This window comes from Dermacentor variabilis, chromosome 1 (genome assembly GCF_050947875.1).
Source record: "Dermacentor variabilis isolate Ectoservices chromosome 1, ASM5094787v1, whole genome shotgun sequence".
Classification (NCBI taxonomy): domain Eukaryota; kingdom Metazoa; phylum Arthropoda; class Arachnida; order Ixodida; family Ixodidae; genus Dermacentor; species Dermacentor variabilis.
This window is the reverse complement of record NC_134568.1, coordinates 154,892,089-154,918,704: the sequence shown is the minus strand read 5'-3', so window position 1 is coordinate 154,918,704 and position 26,616 is coordinate 154,892,089. Positions and strand designations below refer to the sequence as shown.

General features: G+C 43.9%; 1 protein-coding gene across 2 annotated transcripts in view; it reads left to right on the top strand.

Annotated features, from left to right (window-relative positions):
- Positions 1–368: 368 nt before the first annotated feature.
- LOC142587114 (NCK-interacting protein with SH3 domain) overlaps positions 369–26,616 on the top strand; it is a 91,959-nt gene continuing 65,711 nt past the window's right edge. The window contains exons 1-8 of one of the 2 annotated variants that reach the window (XM_075698013.1): positions 369–576; positions 853–971; positions 1,429–1,472; positions 9,906–10,141; positions 13,721–13,855; positions 14,176–14,337; positions 22,048–22,134; positions 22,427–22,565. In XM_075698013.1, the coding sequence (XP_075554128.1) occupies positions 388–576; positions 853–971; positions 1,429–1,472; positions 9,906–10,141; positions 13,721–13,855; positions 14,176–14,337; positions 22,048–22,134; positions 22,427–22,565 (1,111 nt within the window). In that variant the 5' untranslated portion in view covers positions 369–387. Of the gene's footprint in view, positions 577–852; positions 990–1,428; positions 1,473–9,905; positions 10,142–13,720; positions 13,856–14,175; positions 14,338–22,047; positions 22,135–22,426; positions 22,566–26,616 lie in introns of both variants that reach the window. The other variant, XM_075698006.1, reaches the window with a different exon arrangement.

Here is a 26,616-nt window from a genome sequence, read left to right as displayed (position 1 = left end):
TTATCTGCAGGAAAACTGGTCACGTTTTAGACAAAGCGTAAGCGATAACACTGAATCAATTTTACAAAGGGGATCCTTGTCTTGTCGTCTGCTTGAGGCATGGCTTGAGGAATCCACAAAAATGACTGCCGTAGACTGCCAATCACTGCAGTGCGGGAAAGCAACTCTGAATCTATACTGTGAGTACTGTTCAGTTACTTCAACGATATGAATAATATACTTCATTATTTATTATCACAATAAGTTTTTCAAAATGTATCAAAGTTACAAATAAAAAATTCCTAGCTTCAACTTTGCGTGGCGACTAGCAGGAAGTTTTTCTAAAGTAGGCTGACCTAGCGGACGTCCGCCGGCACAGTGCTCAACCCTGTTATCGCATCAGATGCAATGGCGTCTGCCTATCAAGCAAAATCTTTGTACGATTTTGACAGCAAAGACAAGAGGCTGCTTAGCTTTAAACAGGACGAAAAATTTATTGTTATTGAGCAACTATGCAAGGATCCAAACTGGTATTATGCTGTGAGCGAGAAAGGGATAGCTGGATTTGTTCCGGTCACCTACATCCTCCGGGAAGAGGCGAGTGGCGTGAATTTCTTTTTTTTTTTTTTTTTTTTTTTGGCCGTATCTGTGAAAGGGGCACGTTTTGTTTTTTATTGAAGTGCTTCCAAATTGTGCGCGCTGTTTTGTTTTTTTGCGTGGTTTGTGCCCTGTGCAAAAATTGTCGCTCGCGTGACGGCAGTATGTTTCAAACTTTTCATGGGTGAGATGAGCCAGTGATGTCATCTCCTTTCCTTCGGATAGTGGTAGTTGACCACTGATTTCCTTGCAACTTTTGCACTACACAATCTGCAGAGCGAGCGAGAGGAGTTCCTGGAGCTTGTGGAGAAAGCACTCGAAGCGCTTCAAAACAGCACTTCGAGCCTAGACGAAGGAAACACCAGTTTCATGAGCTTGCAGAGAAAGGCCCTTAGGTACAGTAACGCTCTTTTGTAAGTTCCCTCTTCACACTTTTTACTTCTTGGCTATCACTTATTTTACGTGCTGATGTCACACGTTCGTGCTTGAGTTCTTCATTATCTTGTGTAGTTGTTTCATAATAATTCTGAGCGCATTCAGACTTCCAGCATGCACCCTGCCCTGCTAATTCAGTAAATTTTCCAGACAAATTAGATGAGATTCATAGCTACCTGCTTCCAAGATCACTGCGCAGTTATTAGTTATTTATCATTGCTATGTTATAAAGTAATTGTGGAAAATGCAGTGTGGAACGTTGTAACTTGGAAAGTAAGCAAATTCTTTGACAGCTTCTGAAAGTAATGACTATGCGAGTGACAGGGTACACAGTTGGGCTGCAGGTAAAGTTGCAGCTCATGTTTTACTGCAAGTGAAAAAGGCCCGTCTGTGTTACAAGCAATTTGTCTTTTTCAGACGACTGCATCACCTCAAAGAGAGTTTACGAAGTACATGTGAAGGTTGGTCATTGCTTTTTTCCTTAACTTAGTATCGCCTGCATGTGTACCTTTTCTCTGACACTTTACCTTCAGGCAAGGGCACTGCTAACTGCTGCTGTGCTGCACTTTTGCTCTGCTATGTTACATTGTTGCTTGTTTAAGGCTGTCTTGTGGTGCACTTGTGACTCAAACCACAAATGGATGCCTCTTTAGCCACTGCTGCATTTAGTGCCCACTAGCTGTCAGTGTAACTGAAGATATCATTCTGATTGCAAACAAATGCAGCTAAGCAGATTTGGTGTGGAGTTCAGCATTAACACCTGTTTGCTGTAACAGTAATAAGTTATGAACCCAAGAAGAGACTGATATGTGTCTAAAGACTTAGCTCTATGTAGTAATCACTTGTTACAACGAATGGTAGAACTTGTCAGTCATTCAAGCTGCAGGGTTCTACATACATTCATGTCCTGGCATGTCCATTGTGTGCCATTCGCTGCACAACTATGCATTTGCCACATGAGAAGCTTTGCTATGCAATATCCTTTCTTGATTCTCATATTGTAGATACTGAGCAAGTCTGCTGTTGAAATATATAAGTTGTGAGGAAATTGCAACAAAGAGAAAATAAAAATCTGAATGAAACTGGTGGCATAGACACCTGAAGGTGCTACTGTGGTTTTTACTGTGCACCACTGTTTCTGGGAAGTAGGATAAACACACCACAATACTTCTTTGCAGCTTTTGGAGGACATCAGTTATTTTTGTTCTGCTTTAGTATTTCAGTGATGAGGGAAGTGTCTGGTATCGGGGCTGCATGTTAATCTACAGCACATCACATTGATCACCAAGGTCAGGGCATTTGAGCTTAATGATTATGCTTGACATTTTTGGAAACACATGGGGTAACTGACTAAAGCTTGAAAGTAAAAAATAGTTTTTCTTTCTGTCGATTTTCTTCTCATTTCTGAATCACTTGATTTTTTTTTCTTGTGTAACATACACTCCATCCCACAAGTCATTTGCAGCACTACCAAAGGTACAAGGCACCAGAATATAGTTCCTGCCTTTATTGTCTGATTATTGGTGGTATAAGAGACTTTTATTTTTCCTTAGTATGTGATACGTGACCGCAGTACATGATACATGAAGTCCTTTGTGCTTGCACAATAAACAGACAATGTGGCACTGGTGAACACATCTCAAGGGGCATTCGGCCTTCCTAGTGGCTTAATAGTCCTGCAGCCTCTACAGTGCTGCAAATGACTTGTGAGATGCAGTATAGGTACAGTTGTTATATAGCCATGTTACAAAAGTAGCATTTGACTTCACATTTCATAAAATATGTCATTTTGTTGACAAGCATGGTGACCCCAAAGTTTTGCCATTAATTTTTGCTGGCCATTTGAAATCGCCTACACAGGTAGCTATAAGTACCTAGTTGTGCTTGCAACCTCTATTCATTAGTAATATTACATTTTGCAGCTGAATGCAGTTTTTGCAAAGTCAACGCGCATCCAAAAGAGTCGCTGCTACTGTGCTAACAAATTTAGATACAATAATCTGTAGGTATTGAAATGAGCTTCTGAAGAATGTACAAAAGTTAAGCTGTGGTAGCACAGCTGATTATACTGAACCATTACAGAATGACACCTGCTGCCTGCAAAAGTTAACCTAGCTGATGGCTACAGTCAAATAAAATCAGCAATCACAGTATACAATGCTCATGTAGGATGGTCATGTGGAATGTGCAATGTCTTTTGACTTAACACTACCTCAGTATATGCTGCTGTAAGCAGGTGCACGATAAGGTTAGAGAACAATTATGCCAGCACAGTCTCATCTAAAGCAACCTTTTTGCAATGTAGCAAATGGTTAGTGGAACTAAGTTGTGCAAGTTGCTCATTATGACTTATGGGAAGTGTGTATGTGCCCTAAAACACATCTGTAGGGGACCATTAAGTTGCAGCCAGTCGCAATGCATGCAGTACTTGGCCTGCAGACATTGCTTAAATCATGTCAGAGCAAAACGTGTAGCCACTGATCATATGCATTTACATACTATGTAAATATCTATTGATCGCGTTCAGTGCTTGAAGTCTCCCTGTGCTTAAGGGGAGCTACCATGCATACATGGGCTGTTTCTTTGTTCGTGCATGCATGTGTGTACAGCAGTAGTTCTTAAGATGTGCAGATTTTGTCGGTGTTTGAGTTACTTGAGTCACATTATCGTACTGTCAGTCAGTGCTTTATAATGGAAAAACCTCTTCAGAGTTCAAACATTGGCGTGTTTGTGCAGTGCACATTTTGCTACATGTTCATAACAGTGCAAACTGCTTTTGCATTGAAATAGACTTCATCTCATGCCTGACACCGCAGAAGCTTGTTTCGTCACTTTCTCTCAGCCTTCTGTTGTAAAAATTGTGACATACATCTGCAGGACACAGAAGAACCTACATCAACCTTCGGTATTGTTTCTCTATTGAAGCAATGTGACAATGTGGTTCAAGTAATTTATTCAAATCTGTCCCAAATGGAGTGCTTTCTATGTATCCATCCAGTTTATTGTCAGCTGCCTCAATTAATTTGCATCTGTTTATGGCCAAATGTGCTGGTAATATTTGGCACGGATCTGGCACTGATCTCTCTCTCTCTCCTCGGCGATCCAGATTTGATGGCCAGGTGAGAGTGCATCCCTCCCCCCAAGTTTCTACTGATGTTAAACACTGGTAGCATCCTTGTAGAGGTGATGCATCTGAAAGTTGCTTAACGGTAAACAAGTGGACATGTTTTGCAGTAACTGTTTGCAGTCCAAACTTTAGTGGCTAGCTGTACTCAGAAGTGGCAAAGCCTTATTTGCAAATTCTTATGCACCACTTACATACTTAGCACAGCAGTTTCCTTACTTTGCAAAGGGCAGACATGAGAAAAAGATTTCTATGCATTGAATTCTATGGTATTCACATTTCAGCACAAGCAGAAGGGAAAGGTGCATTCTGGCTTAGTGTGTCTTGCATTCTGTTCTATTTAGAACCAAAAAGATGTGGCATGGAGTGAACTGTTGACTGTCATTTTTACAGTGCCATTAGGCAGTGCAGCAGGGCTTTATGGATGAAGCATCTGAAAAACTTCACTTCCAATGTCAACATGGTTCAGGTTATCAAAAATTTGTTATGCTAAACTTTCTTAGTTTTGTTAATATTTGCTTAATGTGTCTTACACTGCCTTAAGCAGCTTGTTCTGAGAATAGACAGCTTTAGAATAGCGTTTGCAACCAAACGTAAACGCATTACGTATGCAACGAAATAGTGCGCTCCTCACTGCACATGCTCCGGACGTTATTGGGCTCCTGTGGTTTACGTGTGCTGTGATAGCATGCATTATTTGGCCAATTTATTGTTCATAATGTTTCCGGACGCTAAGAAATAGCATTGTCGAACATGGACGGCACCCATGACTCCCGCTTCAGCATGAATTCTCGTGATGGCTGCGCTTTGACTCGTGTTGATTGCCAGTAACTATTGAAGTGAGTTTTCGCTTTCTCTAAAATCACCTGAAACATTAGTTAGCGCATAGCACGTCCAATGTTTGAGATAGTTCGGCAATTCCGGCGCCCATAGGCCTAATGAGATGCATCAGCATAGCAACAACAGGATGGTTGCTAATGGATTGTCTTGGCTTAGATATGCTTGGTGTGAGGCACCAGACGGCACCCTGTTTTATAACCTCTTCCTTACATTTTGCATTCCTGTATGGTCAAACTAAATGTCTTGAAAGGACACGCACCGTAATGATCCGTAAAGGTGACTACGTTTCACATACATAAGGCGACAAACGCTATTCTAAAACTATTATCCTTTAGAATTGGTGTACCAACCATCTTCCGTGAAAGTTAATATGTATAGAAGGCTTAATATGCCTTGAGTTTAATTGTAAAAGCAAAGCTCCTTTCCTTGTTAATGAATTTTTGTCTCAAGGCATGTATTGTGGTATCTTTATAGCACAGTATTGTTGTAAAACTATGTGGGTTAATTTTTCTAACCTCTAAATCTCTGAATAAAGCAAATGGGTTCTGTAGGAATCCTCATTGTGGAGGAAATTTCATGGAAGAAATGTTGTTATCCACCTGAAAGTTACCCAAAGCTGCAAGGGTCCTCGGAATTGAAAGGAGCCTTGTAAGAGAACCTACATGGGCTTTTCTTGTAACTTAATACTACTTTCAGGTGGACAACTTTTGCTTCTGGATAGTTCTGTGGCACCCTTACTCAAGTTTAGTATAGCTTTCATGGTTAATCCTACAACTGTCACTTCTCTAAAGCTAACCAACCAAGACGTAACACTAATCATTTGTTTGGTCTTTCAACCACCTTTTATGCCAAATATTGACTGTCATATCCAAGCAGAACAGTTGTGGTAATCTATATGTTGTGGTGGCTTTGTGGCTGTGATATTCTGCAGCTGAGCAGAAGGTCATGGGATTTTGTTCCCAGCAGCAGTGATAACCACATACTGATGGGAACAGACTGCAAAATCACCTTGTCAAAATTATCAAAATTAATCTGAAGTCTTCCACTGAGTAATCTCTTATAGCCCACTGTGCAGCTTAAGGATGTGAAACTTCTAAATGTAATCTTACCAGTGGTAATCAAATGCTGTACACCATCCTTAGAATGCTAAACTGTTCTGGAGTGCAGGAGTTGGACCTTGACAATGTAGGCTTCCATGGACTATTGAGAATTGTATTTTTGAAACTTGACCTTTTAACTCCCAAGTTCTTTTCAAGGAAGTGTACTAGATGTACCAATTAATTTTTTTATTCCAAGAAATAATTGTTTGTTATATCCGTGTTTGAAAAATATATAGATGAATTGTTTCTCTTATACTTGTCTCAAATATCAATGAAAGACATCTGCTTCGAAAAAAAAAAAAACTTTCCCTTAGCAGACGTGTAAGGCTTGAGTGTAATTATCTGAGCAGATGATAACCAAAGGAATCAAAAGCATTGAAGAATATGTTCAAGTGCTGAAACTAAATTTGTGATACAAACTGGTTTGGCAAGCGCTACTCATCTCTAGCAAGCAAAGCAGAAGCATCTGTGGCCTGGACGGTTACAGCTCGTCTTTGGCGATATTGGTACAAATAGCTAGTACAGGTACAGCTCGGGATTAGTAGTTACAAGGGTTAAGGAAATCTGTTGCTGGATAGTTTGTTGAATGGATTTAATACAGTGGCACAAGCAAGAATTTGGTGAAGACCATTCACTTATTCTATCCTTAATGGATGTCTTTCTTATGCCATTGTCATCCCTGAAATTTGTAAACTTATTCATTGCCCAATGCTTTAGTCCTTGTGTTGCTGTCTCTTAGTTTGCATTGCTTGTGTTGTGTTATCGTCAGTTCTTTGTATGTGTGTGTGTACGTGTCTGTGTGTGTTTATGTGAAAAGTTGGTTTTTGTGTGCTGTAAACTTCATACGTGCATGCAATGTGTTATGTGAATGCATATCTGGTCTGCAGCACTATTACTTAACGGGGAGTGAAGACTTCTTCTCTACCATTGCTTTCTTTTCCTATTCATAAGTGAATGCCAAATGAATGGTGATCTAATTTTACCTTATCGAAAGTTGGATATGGTTGGTCCTGCATATTATATGGCTGCAGGAAGTGACGACTGACTGTGGTTACTATTCATTTGCATGTAATAGGCCGAGTTCTTGCTCAGGGATTTGTATGTTATACCGTAAGCTATTATGGGCTCATTCCAATAGCCATTCTGGCGGGTGATGGTGTCCGCCAGTGCCGCTGGTGTCCGTCACAGCTATCGCTGGGAATGAGAGAAAAAAATGCCCAGCTCTTGCCAGAATCGAACCCGTGCCGACTGCGCGGGAGTCAACTACTCTACCATTGAGCCATGCCAGCACTTGCTAGATTGCAGCACAAGCATGCCCTGTAAACGTGTCCTAGCGCGTGAGGAGACGCACGATGTGACATGTGCACTGCATAGCATCATTACGTGCTCATGTTGCATTGCAGTTGCATATTATTACATCAGGTGGCATGCCATGTAGCAGATGCAGAAGTAGCGGTAAAAGGTAGTTAGGGAAGGTTTAAAGAAAAAAAAGGTTATGGAGATGTATAAAAATTGCTATAATGAAAAAAATGTACGGCATACCTGATTAAATCAAGCTGGCTAGGTGGCTCTTTGTCACCGTCCTGTTTCAAAGAGATGCCAATAAATCATCTTCATTAACATTGTATCGTGCCACTTGTAATGCAATGTGAGATGTGCGCTGCATTGCGTCAATACATACACAATTTGTACTGCAGTTGCATATTATTACACCAGCTGGCACGCCATGTAGCATATGCATAGGTAGTGGTAGAAAGTAGATAGAGAAGGTTTGAGGAACAAAAGGAAGGTTAAGGAGATGTACACAAAAATGTTAGAATGAAAAACATGTATAGCATCCTTGATTAAATCAAGCAGGCTAGGTGACTGTTTCTCAGCACCACGTTTCAAAGGGAATCCCAATAAATCATTAGCATTATATTGTGCCATTTGTCAGGTGATGTGACATGCGCACCGCGTAGTGTCAATATGTGCACACTTTGCATTGCAGTTGCGTTGTATTCCACCAGGTGCCCGACATGTAGCGGTAGCATGCTGCATGTAGCTGGACCTGGTCAACTCAAGCAGGCTAGGTGACTATTTGTCACCACCCTATTTCGAACAAGGGTGCGATCGGAGATAGTTTTTCGGCGCGTTCGTTCGGTTACTGGCGTGCGCGATTGGCCTACTCCATGTTGACGTCGCCAGCCGCGGGGCGCGGCCGTGTTTTTGGTGACGTCAAAATGACGACACGCTCCTGTCAATCATCCTCCCACTGAGCATTTCGTCTGCTAGGCGCCGAACCCGACGGGAGCTGGGAAGTATGGAGCGATCATACGGCTTCGCATGGCACGTCTGGTGGATTGGATTGGATCCTACCGGCAGCTGTGGCATGGCACATTTGGATCTAATCCATAGTTTAATTTGAGAAAATGGCGCTTCCATTGGGAACTTAGGTTGTTGCGCTGGCGTTTCCAGAGGAAGGAGGAGAGCTTGTGGCGGTGCGAAACATGTTTGAAGAAATGGCAGAAAGTGAATTCCGGCATCATTTTTGTTTCTCGAAACAAATAATTTGTTGGTTGTACAGAGAAATCGACCCCATCATCGGTGCCAGCAAGCCACTGGAATGTTGTCGCTGCCTCTTGAAAAGTGCGCCACTCTTCCCGTCGTTTTTTTTTTTTTTCTATTTTCTTCTCGCTGTGCGCGACACCACCTAGGGACGACGCAAAGAAACTAATAGTTATAAATTGAAGTACTCACACATACTACTATTTGAAAGCTTGTTTAGGCTTGAGAAGAAAAAATGCATTTTTTTAGGTAAAGATTTCATCATTTATAAGACGAGACACATTTCATTGTGTAGTATAGTGTCTGCAAGCAGACGACAAACGACGGAAGTAAACCAAGTAAACTTCTGGGGAGGTCACCGCTTCCTGATTGGTTGCTCTCTCCGCCCCGCTGTCACAAATTTTGCATACTGCAACTTTGTGACGTTGCAGCAACCGAACAGAACGCGTATCGAACAAAATATCTCCGATCGCACCCCAAGATGCCAGTAAACCATTATCATCATCAACAGTATCATATCGTGCCATAGGTCAAGGGATGTGACATGTGCACCATATAGTCTGGATACCTTTGTTTACTCTTTGGTACGCGTTATGGCACCATCTCGCAAGTACAAACTGCTGCCGAAGAAGTGAATCGTAGAGCTAGTCGCGTGGCTGAAACCAGGCAGCGTCAGGCTCGGTAGACTGCTGTGCAGAGAGCAACACAAGCTGCAGCTCGCCATCGACGCAGGGAGCCAGTTCAGATAGTTCTTGTGAAAACAATGCGAAGAGACTTCGCTGCAGAGACCCTGTAATGCGTGGTTCCTAAAGTGAAGCTCCTATGAATCCGCTCCTCCAGCTTACGCTGTGACTGTGCTGCATGTGCCACGCAGGTCTGTGACATTTTTGGTCAAATAGCTTCATTTGTTCTTATTTTTACATTGTGCTTGTGTCTGTACAGGCATTTGTTTGCTAGTTTGTTTCATTGCATAGCACTGCTGCTTTCATGGCATATGACCGTTACTGAAGACATGATACAAGAGCTTGTGCCTTTGTGCTATTGAAGGTCATGATGGGGTGGAAAATAGTTCCAGGAATGTTCTTGCCAGGAATGATAAATTATGATTATTCCTGTCAGAAAATTATGCATTAAATAATTGTTTTTCCCTCAAAATTCAAAAGCTTTATCTCGTCTAAAAGACATGCTCTCACTGTCCTCTCAGTGAGAGACAGCTTTTATTGATTGTGAAATAAGGTGCGTAAATAGCACTAAAATAGTGGGTGTTATTCTCCTGCTGATAGGGCCACTGCGGGACACACCACGAGAGACTGCTTTGGGCCACCAGTCACCTAGTGACTTTCTACAGGAAGAATACTCGCGCATCAACTCAGACTGGATCTCTGAAAATCTTGCTGGTGCTGACCTTTGTTCTTTGGAACCAAGCCCACGGTCCCAGCCAAGCAAGCGATCTGCCTCATTAACTGCTGCTGTAGAGGATCCCCACCTGCCAACCCTAGCTGCCGAGCTGATTGAACAGGTAAACTGTTCAAACTAATAAGCAGAATGAATTATCTTGTCCATCAAACCTTTCACCCATGACTCGGGGCATTGTTCACTCATAGACTCGCGAAGCGTCATTTAAGAGCAAATGGTAACATGATGAAGCATCTCTAACATTAAGATTCAACATGAATAAGTTATTTTAGTGTGTTACCTCAAGCACAGCCTATTGCAAAAAAAGTAGACATTGTTGACAATAGAGAATACCCACAGAGATACATGGGGCTTCTTAGAAAACGCATGGGGAAGCTTATAGTAGGGATGAGTCAACTTGAAATTTGTGGGTGGGCCAACTTGAAATTTATGGGTGGGCCAACTTGAAATTTGGACATGGGCTCTGTTCCAATACTCGCCATAGACAGCAAAGTAGACAGCTAAGTGGACAGCATCCATCTTAAGTCTCGTTCCAATTCTCACAAAGATGTCTTGCAAAGAGAGCATCGAAGGCAAAAACGATGCAGGCTACTTGCCTGTCCAAACAAGATGGCGGCTGAGCAGGACGCTCGGAAAGCCGACAGGAAGGTTGTCTGCACACAAGAAAACGCAGGCATGCTATCATACACCCTAAATGTAAGCTACATTGTGTTTTCATAGGTTTGCAGGCGCAAGGACTTAAAATTCAGAACTAATGTGTGCTTTTCTCCACTTTTTCTTGTCGCTGCGAGGTGGTGTCACGTCGCAGAAGCATCTTCCACACGTCTTCCAGACAGCTAGAAATGCATTTCATTACACAGCCTCGAAGCTGTCTTGCCTGTTTCCTTAGCTGTCTATGTAGACTGTCTCTGACGTTGGCCAGAATTGGAACACACCCATGGGCAAAATTAAATTTGGGAAGGGTCCAGTTTGAAATTTGAATCTGGGCCAAGTTGAAATCTGGGGATGGGCCAACTTAAATTACGGGGTGGGCCAACCTGAAACTTGAAGGTGGCCCATATTGAATTTGGGTTCAAACGGTGATAGTGCGTGGCACGCGAGTATAGGAAAAACGACATAGTAAAGAGCGCTAATTTTCAACTAATCTTTATTTGCAGATGAGCATGATTTAATATGCACAGCAAACGGAAATAACACTGAAAAAGGTACACTACGTACTACTGCCGTTATTAACTATGACCAACTCACCCAAGCTTCTAACTTTGCATTTGGGAGTGGGCCAACTTGAAATCTGCGGGTGGACCAAGTTAAATTTGGGGATGGGCCAACTAGGGATATTAGGGTGGCCCAATGTCCAATTGAATGCTGCTGAGCATCATTCTAGTTATGAACACCTCACGGGCAAGCGAGTACGTTGAGATGCTTGGCGTGTTTTCATTGGGCCTTACTGAGGCACAGAATGCAGGCAAGAGCTTGCGTGGACAAGGAATGCACGTACAGCACAGGCTTGTGAGAGTGACAGCGAGGGTGAGATGGCATCGCAGTGATGCACTCTCCCCTCGCGCGCTACTGTGGCAGCTGGCATTCCCTTTCAACTGCTCTGCTCCGTCGAAGCGCGCTCGTGCCCTGCATTCCGGCTCAATTGGTACGATCGCATTGAATGGGCCGGATGTGGCGAGAAAAATCGGACATTTGTGCACTAGAGCCTAAGCATTCTTTGCCACTGGAAAGGCCATGAGTAGACAGGCATAAGGTAGGAAAAGCAAGAAAGAAAAACTAAGCAAAAACGAAGTCACAGCCGAGCCAAACAATGCTAATGCATTAGTAGACAATTTTCAGAATTTCTGTAGTTTTTGTGGTAGGATGTATCTTCTGTTACTCTAAGCAGCCATCTTCTATACATCTTAGCTGTACAGCCTAAATCAACCAATGCCATATTTTCCAAGCTGAGCTAAATGTCAAATTTGCTCGTACATGCCATAACAAGAGACTTTTGATTATCCTTGTTATGGGAGGCAAAAAGCAATAAAGAAACATTACACTCTAAGTGCAAACTGTAGCAATGGCCTATGGGCAGAGCTCTATGCACGATTTGCTACATCGTTGTGCAGAACCATCCACACACACATACGCACACATGTGCACACACAAAAATAAATAGCTTATATTTTTATCAATACAGTGTGTTTGTAAACAGCAGCATAGAAGATAGTTCAGGTGTTCTGCAACTAGATTCTTAATTTTTTTCTCTTACAGTCAGCATCATCAGTTAAGGGATTTATATTAAAGGGGTCCTGAACCACCCCTCAGGCTTGGTGAAAAAACAGTCTGTGGATAGCATACGCTGCTGTGAACATTTCTGCCAAGTGTTGCTGTTGTACGCAGCGCGTGGAGCTCTCGAGCACAGCGCGAAGTCACCTTTCTCTCAAACGCTCTTTGCATCGGAAGCTGGCTCCCTCGTTCTCTTCTGGACGCTGTATTTTGTAATAAGGCGGATTCCCAAATGTGGCTGCTATCGGCCAATAGCTGACGTCAGTCAAGAAAGGTGTTTAGATCGGTGTGCTTCTTCCTACCGTTACTGTGTATATATATTCATTGACGAAGTTCAATAAGCAGGCTGAAGTAAGCCAAAATGTGCTTTCGAATTTTGATAATTTAGTTACGTACTTCCAAAAGAAGCCGAATGTCGTCTGCTCACGCTTGGCGTCGGCCGCCCGTGTAGGAGTTAAACTATGGAAACCCTGCTTATTGGTGTCGTAGCCGTCGGGTCTCTCTAATTTAGACTTGTTTTGAACGCCCAACTTGACTCGAACCACGCGAAACTTGATGTTGAACCACACGTACGCTTGTCAGGACGCTCACTCCTGGCCACTCATGGTTAGGTTAGATGCCTTGCCAGACTAATTGATAGCGCTTCAAAAATGCGCAATTTGGTTGTGGCTACTATCCGTCAGTCAAGCTGGTGAAGGACAAAGGCAGTCTGCATCATGTAGCGTTGTCAAACTGTAGCATATGAGCACGAGCGTGCACTTAAGCCCTGTCGTGCACAAAGCAAACTCTGCGGTTGGCTGCATAGTGTAGATACCATGGCCGCCACGACGTGCTGCAACCAGTCCATTGGCTAAGTGCACTGCGGCTCGCTGAGGACAACCGTGTTTGGCTTACATTTGACGCATCTTGTGCGTCGAAATAGGAAGCAGTGGCATGTATGTTAACATCCAAAATCAAATTTGAACTGCACGCCGCAGTGACATTTAGAAGGCGGAGCATTGTAAGCACGCCCCGCTCCACCGTAGCCTTCGTAATGCAAGGTATTGAAGGAGTGGAGGCACCGGCATCGCTGTGTTTGATTGCCAATAACTCCGCTTCTGCGGAACACATTGAAGTACTTTTCGCAGCAAAGTATTTCTAAAATAGTCTATTTTAACTTCAGATGCATTTCTCCTCTTCGATAAGAAGTGGTTCAGGGCCCCTTTAAGTCCTTGTTACAAATTATGTACTGATTTTCTATAACATGCAATTCTTCAAGCATATTTTTAGATGCACTTTATGGAGCCTGGTGTTCTTGTACTGCTGCTAGATTGCAAGGATGCCTTACTTACAATTAGCAATAAAAAGATTTGTGTCCAGTCACTTTTGATCGCAGAGTAACCTTCGCAGTGTTATGTTTGTGTGCTTACAGGTTCGAAGCCAGACACAGCTAAGCCATAGCCTTTCACGAGTGGCCGTGTTGGCTGTGCTTCGCTGCCTTTCCACATCCTTGCCAGACTCAACCTGCCCTTGGGAAGCTCTTCTGGACAGTGTACTCAAGGCTGAGGTCTCTACTCTTTTTCCTATAGCTTCTCATTTTGGTGCTTGAACTAACCAGGCAGTGCTGAGTGAATAAATTTGGCATCTGTTTCTTATCCTAGGTTAGCATTGTTGATCAAGACGGCAAGTTGGGCCAGTTGGTGTCTTGTGTTGCACTGTAACGAACCTTACTATGAATAGCATTGTTGGGTTGAGCTGTGGTAGCTTTGCAGGCCAACAGAAACATGTTAAAGGTTTTGCAGCCATGCATAAGCTTGCTGTAATTGCCTTTTTTTATTCCCTTGAGCTGAGGCTTGTGTGATAATGCTACTACCTTACCTACCACAGGAGTGTGAAAAACCCTTGGTGGCCAGCCAGGATGGAGATAGGCTCCAGCTTATTTTTCGAAGGCTATGGAACTGTAAAAATGATGACCAGCAGCGCAGTTGGCCAATTCATGAGGATGAAGCACTCATCCTGGGTCTTCTAGAAGAGCTGTACACCATCTTGGTAAGCTTTGCACGCTAGTAGCACCACTTTTTGTTAGTCATGTTTACTTTCTTCAATAATATGTTACCTATGCTTAAGGCAGGTTTACATACTTATGTTTCTAATGTGCTGTACTGCAATGGCAGCAACTACATGGACATGCACTAAAGGAAAACTAAAGGGGAAATCGCATTCTGTGCTGAAAGGCAGGGATGGATGCTGTACATAAAAAATCATAAAACATTATATGAAATCAGTGGAAAGTGCAAGTAGGCTAGACAAACAGCAAACACAAGACTTAATTCATTGAAACATGCGTTTTTTGTCCTGGCACTGCTATCTGTTTTGATAATTTTTGCTTCCTGTCAATAAGACTGACTGCTTTGCTTTGCACTGCAGGGTGTCTACCAACCGGGAAAACCGGGAATTCTCAGGGATTTTGAGTAGTCTGGAAAAACGCAGGGAAAAATCACGGAATTTGTGCCTCTATCATGGAAAATTGGCTATAATTTTATTGAAAGGGTCGAAAGTCGCGGTAATGCTGGCTCGAGTACTGACAGGAATCGTAATGAATTGTCTTTGACACCCTGTCGTCAGCTGGAGGAGTTGCCAGTGTACAGTCAGTGACAGACTATCCAGATTCCTGATAATTTGGACGGCTTTGCGGCACCGCCACCACATACCCCACAGAGTTAATGTATCAGAACGTCTGAAATTTTCGGATGCAAGAACTTTTCGCCGTCCGATTTTCCGGACGTTTTGCCGTGACCGCAGATCCGAAACGACATTAATCAAAGCCACCACCGCTGCCATTTGATTACCTCACCGCCTCGAACCGGCGCTCTCGCACACAGATCCGCTGGCAGCCGTAGCCACTACTGCGGCAACGTTAGGCCTAACTGCTTCGACGTTCGCTATAAAGCTTCTTGACGTTGGGTGCCATGTTTTTTATTGAAAGAACTCGCTGCTGTCAGCAATAGCATGGACTCTTTGTGGTCCTCGCGATTGGCTTAGAAGCTTGGAAAGCACAGTGCGTTGCATAATGCCGGTTCCCGAAAGTCATCTTCGCCTCGCTACAGGAATGTTACTTGGTGAAGCATACGCAAAAGTATTGCAGTGAAGCATAACAAGCGTGGGAAGGGCCTATTGCCACGGGATACAGTATGTATTCCTTAATTATACACGCGTGCATCCGGTATTTCCTGTCACAGTATGAGCATCGATATGCCTAATACGTGTACCTGCAGGCCTTCTGAGCGTTTTCGAAATGTGCCTGTGGTGGTTTGAGCCCCTAAGGGCAGTAAATGACATGCATTTATTTTTTCCCACTCGCCGATTTTTCGGACATTTTTGCAGCCCCTAGGGAATATTAAAATCGGGCGTGGACTGTGCAACTGACCAAGAAGATGCTTCAAATTGTCCGTGGGACCAACGAGTGGCGGAAGGAGGACAAGAACCGAAAGGACCTACGCATTCAGGAATGAATAGGACAGGAAGCGTGCTGCCGCCGTTTTGAAGGAGCTTGAGCTCAAAAAACAGTGTTGGCTGATGCCGAGATGCAGGTGTCCCTTATCCAAACCAAAATAAACTCTTTAAAGCAGGGAAACACAGCACTAAGGCGTCGTGCCCGGGCTGCGAGTATGTCAGGACAGTTGAGGTTGACTTACGAGCTATTGAGAGAATCTCAATTGTGACAAAGTTTGGGCTTCATACCACTAAGCTTGCTATCAGTTGATAGAAATAGTTCGTATTCGAAAATATTTGCTTCTGTATGCATCTCCTTTTTATTCTGATTTGAGAATGTCCGACTCCATTTGCCATTTTTTTCGAAGACATTTTATCTGCTGTGCATTTTTTAACCCCTCCTTTCTATTCTCTTTTTTAATAACATAAGCACTACTCCTTAGTATTCAAATTGGATTAAATCATTCTTTTTTTTTCATATTCTTATTAGAGAGTGACAGCATCGGGCGATATGGTTTCAGGCCATCTTGACATAAAACATAGTTCTGCATCATTCAGGGAATTGTGCAAGGGCACCCAGGGAAAACCTGGAAAACTCAGGGAATTTGGAAATGTCAACTTGGTAGACACCCTGCACTGTCCAAATCTGCTGAACCACATGCTGTAAACTTTTATATCTTGTAGTCCAGTAAGGGCTACATCCATGTAAATGCCTCACCCATAAATTTGAATCTAAATATTTAAAAGAAAAAACAACTTTTATTTAGAAAATTACGCATGTATAAGTTGCACCTCCCTTTCCCAAGCGTGCACCACATTATCTTCCATTACATGGTATCGGTGTGATGCATGGACGTGTATCACACAACATACCGGGTTTATGTTTGGTTCATTTGTTGCTTCTACAATTGATAGTCTGTCAGTGGGAAGTACATCAGCATCGACGTCATCATGAAATTCTTATCCCAATGCCCTATGGCTCGTCCTGTCATACTTTCCCCCTGTGCACATACATTTGTGCAACATACACTGATTTCCATAGGCAGTACCTGGCCACTGTATGCCACCGATAATCATGCCACACATACTTTGTTACATCACCGATATATAAAAATTGTTGAGGGACATGTAGTTCTTATTTTTAATATTGATTGGCTTGTTCAAGATTGAAGAGGTAAGAATGCAAAAGATAACTCATACAATCAAAAAATTATCTCAAAAGTTTGTAGATTGTGAAAAGGAAGTAATTATTCTGCCTTCTTGTGGCTGCAACATCGGCCAGACAGGAAGTGTGCAGATGGAATGCCACGAGTACAGCTGCACATGCTAGCAACTGTAAGTCACAAGTAATCTGGTCAATCATTACAAGTGTTGCAACTCCTGAACACACTCTTGAATGCACCACCCTGATTGTTAACACCCTAGACAGATCGACAGGGGTTTCATAGAAGCTTTTAATACATTTTTAGGCAGATTTGGGCAGCAAGTGAAATTTCAGTCTTGTTGACAGGAAAGGAAGTCGCAATCGCACTGCTTTCTACTCGGTGATTTGTATCACCGAGTAGAATCTCGGTGATACAAATCTCAAGGGGAGGCGAAAATATTCGTATTACCATTTCGTATCCCCAAAAACGAGCGGAATCCGTTCCGAAACCATGAAACACTCACAAAAAAAACATTTATTTACGTGGAAAGAAGTCACGTATGTCCTTCTGAGTCTTCTTCTCCGCGAGGTTGGCCAGCAGAGAATTTTTGAAGCTGAAGAACTGGGCTGTAGGGTTCGCACGCACAGTCTCGGATGTCACAGCACGCCGCAGAATATCGAGAGCGTGCATAGTTTCGTCTGCCGACGGTGGTTGGTCATCACCATTTTGGCACTCATCTTCTTCATCGTCACTGGTCGAAATTCCAGGCTGCGACGATACATCCTCCACAATGTCTTCCACTGTGTGCAGACCACAGGTGACGAGATCGTCGTCCGCGGTGACGAAATCGTCGGCACTGCAGTCAACGCCAAGCTGGTTCCAGGCGCCAACCGGAATTGGATCTGGCACTTTCGAGGTGGTGGCCACTGTGGATTTAAAGATCCCACACTTTGCGAAACAATTCGCGATGGTTGCAGGGGAGACGCACTCCCAGGCCACTGCAATAAAATGCATTGCGTCCAAAAGGCCAATCTGCATATTTGTGTCCTTACGGTCAATCTTCGCAAGGAGGCGGCGCACCAACAAACCTTTGAAGTGGTGCTTTACGTTTCTGATAATGCCAGCATCCAGTGGCTGCAAATGACTAGTAGCGTTCGGGTGCAGGAATACCACTTTGATGCTCTGTAACGTCATGTGCTTTGGATGCGCCGCACACTGGTCCAGCAGCAAAACAATCTTTCTGTTCTTGCATGACATCCTATGGTCCAAGTATGTGACGAACTCCACAAACAGAGCCGACGTCATCCACGCCTTTTTATTGGCTCTATATGTGCAGGGCAAACTACTGGCGGCCTTGAAGCATCGGGGCTTTTGGTATTTTCCGATGACGGTCAGTTTCATTTTTTCTGACCCGTCAGCGTTGCATCAAAATAAAACCGTCACACACTGCTTACTTTTTTGTCCTCCCTGGCAGGCTTCGCCCTTGCAGCAGAGACTCTCTTCGGTCTGAATATTGTAAAACAGCCCTGCCTCGTCAATGTTAAAACATCGCGAGCATCATATCCCGCGATGAAAGACTGCAGCGTCGTTGCCATCCAATCTTCAACGACGGAGGCGTCAACCTTTTTCCGTTCGCCGCAAACGGTTTTGTAGGAGAGGTCATGCCGTGCCTTAAATTGGTAAATCCAGCCACCAGAGGCCTGAAAATTTTCAATTCCAAGCGTGAGTGCGATGTCCGCAGCCTTCTCACGCAGAACTTTTCCGTCAACGTTGACACCAGCCGCGGTGACCTCTTTAAACCATGTTAGGAGAACTTCTAACTTTACATGGTGAACAGTCTTCGCTTCTTTGGAAATTACGCCAGAGTGCTGCACATTCTGCATAATTTGGTCGCGCTGACCGACAGTCGTAGACAGTGTAGAAATTGGCAGGCCTTATTCCTTGGCCATGGCAATGCGCCTTTTCTTGGGCTCTTCGTCCACCTTCTTCAAAATATCCAGTTTGTCCTTCAAGGACAGTGCCTTCCACTTTCGCGACATCGTACTGATTGCAGTACCTTTCGGACTGACGCGATCAATTCTCGTAAAACGACACACGCAAACAACACGCTGCACTTCCGTAGTCGTCGCGCTCGAGGGAACAAAGAAGCAGGAGCTGCAGCTGGTATGACGATCTGCACGCTGGCTGTAGCAGAAAGACCGGCAGAACGGGCACGCAGGGTCGCGAGAAATGTGGAGAGGACAAGTCACGCCTGACCGGTTGGGTTGGCTGGTTCGCAGGGCGAACGGACCAATAAGCAGCGGCGCTAGCCTCGGGCAACAACAAAGTAAAAACGAAAAAGGTGAAGAGGCCGCCCCCAAAAACTAGAGAGAGAAAGCTTCGCTTGCCTCGTCAGCCTCCCTGCTGCCGCGGAATCCCAAGCCGGCACTGGCGCACGCTGCGTCGGTGGCGGCTCGACGGTCACGGTACCAAAGTTCGTATCACCCGGCGCGACGCGGAAAAGTGTTCGGAAGATGCGAATTTTGGCCCATTGTACAAAATGCTTTTGGGCGGGGGAATTTTACAAATTCGTATCACACTGAAATTCGTATCAGCCGGGTTCATATCGCTGAGATTCTACTGTACTACCGTGTTTGCGTGACGAAAAGCGGAAACACTACGTGTTAACCGATGCATACGCAGTAAGCTGGTATGGTTTATGCGGGCCAAAACAAATTATGTTCAATGGCCGCTGAGTTGGGGATTTGACTTAACTACTATTAAAAAGGAACTACTGTTTAACGGGGTACGGTTTAACGAGGTTTTTACTGAATAACAAACATACATATTAATGAAGTTTATGACCCACTTGGTGGCTTAGTGGCTGTGGCGTTGCGCTGCTAAGCACTAGGCTGCAGGATTAAACCTGGACACATTTCAATGGGGGAGAAATGCAAGAGTGCCCCGTGCACCCCAGGTGGTCAAAATCAATCTGGAAGCCTTCACTATGGCGGGCCTCGTGATCAAATCGTGGTTTTGGCATGTAAAATCCCAGAATTAAGTTTTTTTTTTTCATGAAGTTCACAAAATATTTATGTAACAGCAGCCTAGATTTCGGTTGCCATATAAATTTGTCTTATCAATTGGGTGGCAGTGCTCGGTGTAAATTTCAATGATAATGTGGGTCCAGAAAGTTAAGGCTCTGAAAAATTGGGCATTTTATGATAGATTCATAAAACAAGGCAGGTATGTAATATATATATATATATAGCAGCTGATACTCATTCCTGTCATTAGACAGCTTTAGTTTAGCATGTTTAGCGTAAATAGAAGGATTAAAATGTGCACATTCAGAACACTAAACGACCCATAGCGTTTAACATACGTATGCTATTGCTCACATTTAATGTTACTGTATTTGTGGGGTTTATGTAGTTTACGTAAAACATGGTGGCAGTCCAGGTCGGCCGCTTTGAACTCAGTTTGTTGTTGCTTTTTTAGAATTCACTTCATTCATAGCACATGGCTGTGTAAACAGCTTTCGCTTAGTCTCAGGCCACTTCGACGACAGAGTATTATGAATAACCTTTTGGAATTATTGAGATCACTCCTCATTTCAAATGCATCAAGGCCTAACGAGAGAAACCTCCGAGATGCCAGCGCCGCCGATCAGTAAAGTCAGGAGATAGGTGCAATGGCGTACCATATTTTTGTGTGTATAAGCCACCCCCACAATTACAACAGCCCGGAAAGAAAAAATATATATACTCGCGTTTAATCCGCAGAAAGAGCTGGATGCAACAACGGTCAAATTTTCGCAAAAGCAGTCTCCATTCGCGGATACACGACTCATCCACGTCGTATCTTCGGCCAACGGCTCAGTTCCCGAATCCTTTAACGATACTGTCAAAGGTGGATTCACACACACAGATGTTATCGCGGACGAACCAGTCACGTGATATGCGACGTGATTTGGAGCACTTCACCGCCAGCACTCGCACGCATTGCCCATGTGAGAACCCCTCACATGGGCAATGGCAATGGAGAAAATGCGACCAAGCCGAAAATCCCACCAGTGATTTGGCTCACTGCCGCTTCGCACAGACCGAGAGAGTGCCATGAGGACAGGTCACGTACGAGTTTTACAGCGCCGCATGTGTTATTCACTTATTAAATGCAGTATGGTTACCTGTAAAGAGAAGGAAAATTGGTGACCTTCAAAGAGGGGAGAAGGGAGCTTCAACAGGCAGGGGTGGGGGAGAGTGGGGTTCCCTAGGAGGTGACGAAACTGAATGGCAGAGAACCTTGCCTTGAGGTGTAGCTTCACGGCAGCGCGACGAGTGTTATTTAGTTATGGTTACGGTAACGCTATGAGTTCATGAGAGTGGCCTGTTGGGCTAGTTGGTACATGGTTATGCTAGGAGAATGCCAGCAAACTTGAGAGTAGGAAAAAATTGAGAGGCAGACATAGACAAAGTGACAGGAAGGTGGCTGGACTAACAACTGAACTTTATTCATGAAAACGACGTCCCCCAAGTCCGTACTGAACATGCGCAGGCACAACCAAACAAAAACACGGTCAACACCATATCTATACACGTCTACAGTTATCAAGAAATAATAGCTCTTTCTTGGTTAGGAACACAGATGGCGCGCTTACACACTTCTCGGGGCCAAGTTTATAGATGCGATAGGCTTCAATCAGTTCTCTTTCCTGCTGAGTCTTAGCCTTCGCCAAGATTGAAACGTCATTCAAGATAGGATTACAACCGCACTCCTTACAATGCAGCGGAAGATTACCTCCTGTGCCTGTGGGTACAGGAGGTAATCAGTTCAGTTCAGGAGGTAAGTTCAGTTGTTAGTCCAGCCACCTTCCTGTCACTTTGTCTATGTCTGCCTCTCAATTTTTTCCTACTCTCAAGTTTGCTGGCATTCTCCTAGCATAACGGTAACGCTAGTTTCATAAATCCCTCTATTGCGCTAACGTTAAACTGAAACTGTCTATTGTGCTTTTCTATGCATCCTTTGTGTAGGTCTTGCCATTGCAGCAAAACAAATTTTGTTCTGTTTTATGCTATTCTCAACCAAGCTGCCCGGTATGAAGCTTTTGCTAGTTCTGATGTTTTCTTTTCATTTTGTGCAGGTTGATGCTGATCCTCGAGTCTCCCGATCAGTTGTGCAAGCTGATGAATATGACTGTGTCTCAACACTAGCCCTTTACTATCAAATGGCAAGTATGCAGTTTTCTAGGTCTGCAGAATGTGTACTGCCGTGTGACAGCCTTGATTAAACTGGAATACTTTTGCGAGCAGTGCTTGCCATTGTTGTGCAAATTCTAGGCACTAACAGGTGCTTCGATTTCATGTAGCAGTGAGATTTGGCTGGCTAATGGATTATGCTTGGTGCTTGACAGGGCTTGTGTGATGTGTGTAGTTATGAGACTTGAGTCCTTCTCCATTGAACTGTTGTTGCTGTATTTTGGTTTGTGTGGCTGAATTGAACTGACAGGCAGATGTTTCCAGGAACCACGAGCCTCATTGCGTGTGTGGATGCTGCGAGTGTTCCTGACACTGTGCGAGCTGGACCTACAGGTGGTCTCACTGCTGTTACACTCAGTGCTACCTATGGAGCTGGCACGTGACCTCCAATCAAACACTGATGGTCAGAAAACAGCATCTTTGCTCTCTTATTAGCCACTCATATCTTACAGAATTGCACTATACCTCAAACACCATGTCAGGCATGTTGCCATTGTTAACTTATTACACCATGCATTTGGTACTTTCTGGCCAGAACGGCCCTTGTGCCATTAAAGCCCATTAATCACCACGTCAGGCATGGAGAGCTGCAAAACAGCACATTGTGTTGCTAATATGATGGTGGTGCAAGAATCGCCATAGACCAGCATTGGGTCTATGTGCAAAAGTTTGCCTTCCTAAGCCTAAAGCCTAATTCAGAGAATACAGTTGAACCTCATTATAACGAAGTCAAATCCAGCACAAAAATGCCTCCGTTATATCCAGGAGTGTGCAAATAGCAAATTTTGAGACTGAATCGAAGACAAATAGAATAGCACCAGAAGTCGGTCGGATCAGATATTGAATGCTTCTCTAATAATTTTTGAATAATCAACAGCCATTTTCACAGTTAATATAAAACAATGTTCACATCCTAGTATTCATAGCTCAAGCAAGCTTCTGTCATTGCATTGCATGTTATGAAGCATTCTTCATTAATTGCACAAATATAACATTAAGAACAAGTAAGCAGTTTGTTTGCATATACACAGGACTTTGGAAAGTATGAACGATTGCTGTATGTATGGTAGTCTGGCTCATTGAGCAATGTAGCGAGCTCACTACATAAGTGCTCATTTTTTCGCCCGTGTTGATGAAATTCATAGTACTTTTGCTCCAATTTTGTTTGTCAGTACACATCTGACATTTTAATATACAGTTAAACTGCGCTATAACGAAGTATTAAACTTTTCATAACTTCTTGTCCGTAGAACACTGTGTAATTAGAACCTCAGTATAACAAAGTGCATTTGTATGTAATTTCAATATAAAGAAATTTCGCTTCCGCAGCAAAGGCATGCCGAGATAATAAATGGCGACTTCTGTGGATGCAGATGGTCAAATGATGGAATTGCAAGCGGTTGTTTGCAAACGCACATCATAAATTGCGAGCTGTGCAACAAGAGTGACCGCCCAAGTGGAGCCACATCATGTTCCGTATAAAGTCCAGATGCGATAAGATCCTATTACTCCCCACACACTGTGTGCTTTAGGTACAACTGAAAGTGTGCAACGGAGTGGCACCTCCCCACGTGAGCAAAGGGAAAGAGGGGAGGGGAGCGAGTTCGCAGTAACGTGATCAAGCACATGTGCAAGAGAGGGTTGGGGCGGGGTGAATTGGCACGTGTCCATCGTGATTTCTGGCGAGTGTCTCGGCTGTGGCTGCACAAACTGTACACTGTAAGCTTGGCTGAGCTCGTATGCAGGCGCACACCCTACTTTAGAGGTAGATCTGCCACGTGTGCAAAGAATGGGGATTCCAAGACGCCATGGAATCACGTAAGCTGTCTTCCTGCGCATTTAGCATTGAAGATTGTGGGATCTTTAGTTTCGGTGACCTGTTGGAGCAAGAGGCAGATGAAGCATTTGCTCCCCGCTGCCGGCGCTTTTCATGATAGCGTCGTCCCAGTGCGGATGACACTATCAGCCACGGGGCCAGAGTGCACGTGAAAGCATGGCTGGCTTCGCTTAATTCATACCGCTGATGTGAAGATATCGTTGACGTGGCATCAAACCGAATTATTCGTTGCTGACTCCCAAATTCATCAAAATGAACTGTTTTCTCATTCAAGCTTGCTTTTTTCGATTGCCCAATCATTCAGAAAATTTTGCAGCCCCTTGTAAGAAAAATCGATCGGTGACTGTACTTGTTCACATAAAAGTACAGTACAGCAAAATTTCGATATAATGAAGCAAATTGCCGATTTTACCTACTTCGTTATATCGAGGTTTAACTGTATCTGAAAAATACAGTCGAACCCAGTTATATTGCACTCGCAAAAAACGCCTATCAGTTCGATATAAGGCATAATTTGATATAAGCCTGCTAAAGAATTGGAAGTCATATAAGCACATACCATTTATAAAAGCATTGTACTGATGAAACTAGCTTAGTTTCACATGAAATAGTCCTGTATCTTCTCCTTGGACAACTTCGCTGCCTGCAACAGCACACTTCTCCACATTGTCTAAAGAGTCAGTGCAGCTGAGGCCGCAACCTTCCACATTCGTGCAAAAGCGCCGAACTAGTGCGAGTGCACCAATCACCTCGGAGGATGTGGGCAAAGGATCGTCATTGCTTTCCTCATTGTGCCCGCTATCACTTGTGCTTGGCACGATGTCTGCGATGTAATCTTCGTTTTCGGGCTCTCCCATGGTCGCGACACCATCATCCACAATCATAATCTCGTCAACCGTTGATCCGTCAACAGCTTCCGGAAATTCTGACAGCTCGCTCCAAACTGTAGCGACACCGCCAATGACTTAGTTGCACTCATAAGCATTTTCAGTGTCATCACTGGGCACGCAGAAGCTGGCACGTCTAAAGCAGTTTCGGATGAACCACTTGTACACGGCCACCTCGACGTCTTATACACGGCCGTGCGTATGCGTTGGGTGCCACAGGCACCAGGTCATTTGTCTACTTTAGCCCTAATCTCCTTCTTATTCTTCAAGATCGTGCTGAGAGTGCACCTCGGAATCTTGCACGCTGTAGCGACATCCGACTTCTTACTGCGTTCAACACGATATATGATTTCGAGTTATGATTCTGCCGCTTCTTGCTAGCCATCACGGCAAAAGTGCGGGAGAAGGCCGACATGGCACAAACACAACGAACGAGAAAAGCAGCGAGGCAACTCGGACTTGCACCATCTTGCACAATGTGGGCGCAAGAGCCTCTGATTGGCTGTCTGAGCAAGCGCTGTGGATGGGCCAGGATCATTTTTTGCAGGGGGTGCCACCAACTCGCCCGATGCGGCGTGGTCACGGTGAGGAGAGCCAGGGAAGAGCGGGTGGATGGAGCCACGCCGCTAGGCTAAACCACTCTTGGGACGTGTTGGCGAGTTTCCTCGCCACTGCGAGGAAAAGCCAACTTCTGACCCCACTCTTGCACTGCTTGATATTCGATGTAACGGGAATCACTGCTATTTGTGTTTGATGAAAGCATAATTTTTGCTGTATATACTCATTGTAACTATATCGTGTTCAGAAATTGTTCAATATACAGGATAATTCTATGTAAACGGGTTCGGTATAGTCGGGTTCGACTGTATTCATATTTACATATAGTGACTATTTGATTTGTTATTAGAAAGTTTTGAATATTCACAAACGCCTAGTTATATCCAATTCAGTAGAACACCGTTGATACATTTTTAAAGGGACCATGAAAAAAACCCATACCAGCCAGGAAAACGTAACCGTGAGGAAGGACTCAAATCACCGCAGCACAACGTCAGAAACAGTCCAAGTGGCTGCCAGTGCACTTATTAGATGTTTCGGTGCTCGTTCTGTGATCGGGAACGGCACATGCAAACATTTATAATTGAGGGACATGTGCAGGTGTTCCGTGACAGTGGCCTTTACCGCAGTATTTTGTGTACGCTTCACCACATAACACTGTTCTACTGCGCCGAAGCTGACTAAAGAGAATCGGCAATTGTGAAATGCAAATAAGACCATTGCAGGCCCCAAAGTAAATGTAGCCTTGTAATTGGCATACTTGGCCCAGTGTGCGTGGTTCCCAGTAGGCTTTAATCGATGCGCACTTTTTCAGATGTTTTGCCAACTGCTGTGTGCATGCTTTCTCCCAATGTTTGGGCCACACCTGGCTTGTGCAACTTTGTTTGTTGCAAACTGTGGTCGCTTTTTGAAACAAATTGGTAGCTTGTTACAATGAATCGGTCGTTTGTTGCAGCATGCATGAGCCAATTTCTCCGTGCACTATTATATTTACGTGGCGGCCACATTGAAATGAGTATTTCGGTGTCCGTGTCTTGTTACATCAGAAACCTTTCTGTAATATGGGTGTCTTGTTGTTGGCCTATTTCACTAAGCTTACTCCTTAGCTTAATCAGTGTGCAGCATAATGCATTCACAAGGTGGGCTTCACTTGCTGTAATATAATGTTTATA